This window comes from Tupaia chinensis, unplaced genomic scaffold (genome assembly GCF_000334495.1).
Source record: "Tupaia chinensis unplaced genomic scaffold, TupChi_1.0 Scaffold000374_1, whole genome shotgun sequence".
Lineage (NCBI taxonomy): Eukaryota > Metazoa > Chordata > Mammalia > Scandentia > Tupaiidae > Tupaia > Tupaia belangeri.
In genome coordinates, this window is record NW_006159872.1 from 822,527 (window position 1) to 826,872 (window position 4,346).

The window sequence follows — 4,346 nt, forward strand, 5'->3', positions numbered from 1 at the left end:
AGAAAGAAAGAAAGAAAGAAAGAAAGAAAGAAAGAAAGAAAGAAAGAAAGAAAGAAAGAAAGAAAGAAAGAAAGAAAGAAAAGTAACCAGCAAAGAGAAGGGGAGGGGCTCAGTTTAGACATGTTAAGATTGAGGTGTCCTGGTCGAGCCCTGGTAAGAGTGAGATCTTGACCTCAGGGATGGCACCAGACCAAGACACATGGACTGGGCTCACTGGCTGAGGGGAGGCAGATTGAAGGAGGGTCACTGTGGGGTCTCATAGCTCTGACCCTGAGGAAAAGGGAGAGACAGGCACACCTGGGTGACCATTGACCCATGCCCTGGGCATGGAATAGGCTTTGGGTGGGTCGAACATGTCAGGCCTGGCAGTAGCATCGGCAATGGGGTGATGGTGGCCTCTGCTGTGCCAAGGAGGCCTGTGCTTGGGGGCTTTTGCTGACGCCTGGGGACCTTGGGCAAGCCATGTCACTTCTGTGTCCTCTTCTGTAAAATGTGGCCTGGAATTCTTGATTTGTAGAGATAGCCATGAAAAAAGGGTTTGGGAATTGCAGAGAAACATACTAAGGTCAAGAGTTATTCATGGAGGGGCCAGCAGTTAGCGTAATGGCTATGTCGCTGGACTCCAACGTAGTCAACTGAGGTTCAAATCCCGGACCCGGTGGCTTAAACTCACGCCGGGCGCATGCATGTGCGTGCCCAAGATCCCAAGAAGAGAATGGAGGAGAAGGGATTGCAACATGGCCATCCCCCCTGGGGGGTGATTTCTCGCTTTCTGTCTTGCTGTCTCTCTCTGTCTTTCTGGCAAGTGCACGTGCCCTATAGCAAAAACCTCTCCAAAAAAAGAAGAAAAAAAAAAGTTATTCGTGGAGGGATAGCAGGAACCATGGATGGGGTAGCGGGCAGGGGGCCTGCTGAGGGGCCGTACAGAGAGCGGAGGCCAGGACTGCGTGACCAGGCCTAGGCGGTCCGGCGTGGGCTACTGCGGAGACAGACCATCTGTGGCTGGGACGTGTGAGCTCCTGCCAACAGCTGCTGAGTGCTAGGCGTGTGGGAGGTGTCGGGGGCCAGTGGGAAAGGCCAGAGGAGCTTGGAGGGTGTCAGGGTATGGCCAGTTGTGAGGCAGCTGCAGGGGCACCCCTGAGGAACATAACCTGAGTTTTGGGCACCCAGGGGACTTTGCTCTCGGGCCGTGCCCTTGCCCCAGCCCGTAAGTGGATTGTTCATTTGTGAGTTGTCGATGACCTGGTTTCGGAGGGAGACCAAGGCTCTAGCCAGCCTCCCTTGGGGACCCCAGGTTAGCACTGGGGACCAGTGGTGCATTTTGTGTCACAGGAGCCAGACCTCTGAAGGTTCCCCGAGGCAGCGAGGGAGGTGGGGGTGGCCACAGACTTCACTGAGCGAGGTCACCTTGGATCCACTCACTGCTGAGTGGACCGTAGTTCTGAGGCATGGGTTGGGGTCCCTGAGTAGTGCAGCCTATCCTAGGGACCCCACGCCCTGTACCATCCCGTGTCCTTCCTCTGGAGCAGCCCTGCCCTACCCTTTCCCCAGAACCTGCCTGTGGAGACCCTGGGCCCAGAATCCAGGGTGGACCTACAGTCTGAGAGCCCCAACCAGGCCCCTCGGAGCCCCTCCAAGGCAGATGGTGACGGAGCAGCTGAGGCCTTGGATGGAGAAGGTAAGGGGCCCAGCCGAGGGTGGCATGTAGCCATCCTCAGTGTCCTGGGCTCCCCCAGGTTCCTCGGGTTAGTCTTGAGTCCGCTAATCTCTGCTTAAAAACATTGTCCCTCATCCCACTGTGGCCTTGTTGTGCTCCTTCTGACCTGCTGGGGGCGTGTGGGAGCACTGGGGCCAGTGGTGTTTCCTGGGCCTTTTCTCCCACCACAGGGACCCTCTTAAAGACTGAAAGCCCCCCACCAGCTCCCATTGTGCCAGAGGAGACTGAGGCCAAGGTGAGGCCCTTTGCTGGGGGAGGGCGGGGATGCCGGAGGGCCTGGAGAGCTCACAGCTCGGTCTGCATCAGGGTGCCCTGGAAGGTGATGGTCGTGGGGCGGAGCCCTCAGGCCCAGGAGACACGGAGGTCCAGGGAGACTTGAAGGAGACCCCTGTGGCAACAGGCCTGGGACCAGATGCACTGGACCTGGAGGACCAGAGCCCCCAACAGAGCCTGCCTTCAGCTCCCAAAACAGGTGAGAGTCCCTCCCCTTTTGCTGCCCCTCTCCAAGAAGGCACCGGAGAGGGGACAGCCGTCACTGCTGAGCACGTGCTCTGATCCAGGCCCTGGGTTCCTCACTGCCACACCTAGGACACTGAGGCTCAGAGGTTAAGTGACTGCACCAAGGTCACACTGCTGGTAGTGGCAGGGCCTGCATCTGGCTGCCTGTCCTCTCTGCCATGGTTCTCCTTCTTTCCTGGTTGTAGAATTCAGCCTTCATTTCTGGAGTCTCTTCCCTGTGCTGGCTCTGGGCCCAGGGGCTGGAAGGTGGGTGGTTTGTGGCCTATGTAAGAGGCAAGTCTGACCTGTGCGGGTGTAGAATGGAGGTGTGATTAAGGTGCTTCCAGGGGGTAGGGAAGTTTAGTCTGGCAACAGGTGGAGGAAAAGGGAGAGGAGGTCATTTGACTAGAGCTGCTGGCTCAGTGTAGCCTTTTTTTTTTTTTTGAGAGAGAGATTTTTGCTATAGAGGGCATGCGCTCACCAGAAAGACAGAGAGAGACAGAGACAGAAAGCGAGAAATCATTCCCCAGAGGGATGGCCACGCTACAATCCCTTCTCCTCCATTCTCCTCTCGGGATCTTGGGCATGCATGTACACGTGCCCAGCGTGAGTTTAAGCCACCAGGTCCGGGACTCAAACCATAGTCAACTACATGGCAGTCCAGCGACATAGCCATTACGCCAACTGCTGGTCCCCAGAGTAGGCTTTTTTTTTTTTTAATATTTTTAATTTTATTTACTCATTTACTTATTTTATTTTGACCAAAGAGAGACACACACAGAGAGAGAGAGAGAGAGAGAGAGAGAGAGAGAGAGAGAGAGAGAGAGAGAGAGAAAGCAAGCACACAGGAACCATGGTTGGACATATGGGAATGTCTAGCGCCTTAACTACCACACCACCTGCTGGTCCCCCAGAGTAGGCTTTTGATAGGCAGGGGAGGAGGAGGATACCATTCCAGGCCAGGGCTGCAGCATCAGCAAAGGAGTAGAGGCCACCTGTCCTGTGTCGAGGAGGCCTGTGGCAGGAGTGTGGGAGCCTGCCTCAGTCAAAGAGTGACACGGTGGGAAGAGAAACCAGGGCCCCGGGGCCACAGAGAAGGCAACTGAGCTAAGGCACGTAGCAGGGTGGTGAGGCTGGGGGAGATGGTGGCAGGAGACCCTGTTAAGGGGCCCTTGTCTTTCTCTCTCTGTCTCATGAAAGAATAAATAAACAAAATGAGTTGGGGCCAGCTCTTTGGCTGGTGGCTCAGGCAGCTGGGTCCTCCATGGTTAGCTATGTGCATGTGTGCCCAAAATTCTGCAAAGGAGGGTGGATGGAGAAGGGATTGCATCATGACCACCCCCCAGGGGAGTGCTTTCTCTTCCTTTCCCTGGTGCATGCACGTGCCTTCTAGCAAAAACAGACACACACTGGGACAGGATTCCTCAGCTGGCTGGATCCCTCATGGCCAACTGCATGGCTGAGTCCTGCACTTGGCCGCTGGAAAATCACACTGGGCACGTATACATGCATGCCCAAACTCCTGAGAAGAAAATGGAGATGGGATTGCCGCGTGACCATCCCCCCCAGGGGCGATTTCTCATTTCCCCTCTCCCTTTGTCTCTCTCTGGTAAGAGTGTGTGTCCTATTAAATTAAAACAAAACAAAACTCTAGGACTTTGAGGATTAGTGTTAATTCAGGATTGCCTATCCCAGCCTAAAAACATGGATAGTTAGGGTTGGTGCTACAAGCTGAAAGTACTGGTCTGTATGATTAAAAAAAACTTCAATAAGGGGTCCAGCAGATGGCGTAATGATTATGTCACTGGACTCACACATGGCCAACTGTGCTATGAATCCTGAACTCGGATTGAAGTACACACTGGGCGCATGTACACGTATGCCCAGGATCCGGGAGGAGAATGGAGGAGAAGGGATTGTGGTGTGGCCATCCCCCCTTGGGGGGTGATTTCTTGCTTTCTGTCTCTTTCTCTCTCGCTCTGGTGAGATCATGCACCTTGTAGCAAAAATTTCTCTTAAAAAAATCAAAACCAAAAACCAACCAAACAAAAAAAATTTTAAACAAACAAAAAAAGAAGGCGAACCAGGAATGTTCTGAGGGAGGCCACTGCCTTCAAGACGGGGGAAGAGC

At 54.2% G+C, this 4,346-nt stretch overlaps 1 protein-coding gene across 1 annotated transcript in view; it reads left to right on the forward strand.

Annotated features, from left to right (window-relative positions):
- The window catches only part of PBXIP1 (PBX homeobox interacting protein 1), a 14,292-nt gene that overhangs the window by 4,920 nt on the left and 5,026 nt on the right, over positions 1-4,346 (forward strand). Inside the window, exons 3-5 of the mRNA XM_006153432.3 lie at positions 1,552-1,678; positions 1,888-1,952; positions 2,024-2,189. Of these exons, the coding sequence (XP_006153494.2) occupies positions 1,552-1,678; positions 1,888-1,952; positions 2,024-2,189 (358 nt within the window). The remainder of the gene's footprint in view (positions 1-1,551; positions 1,679-1,887; positions 1,953-2,023; positions 2,190-4,346) is intronic.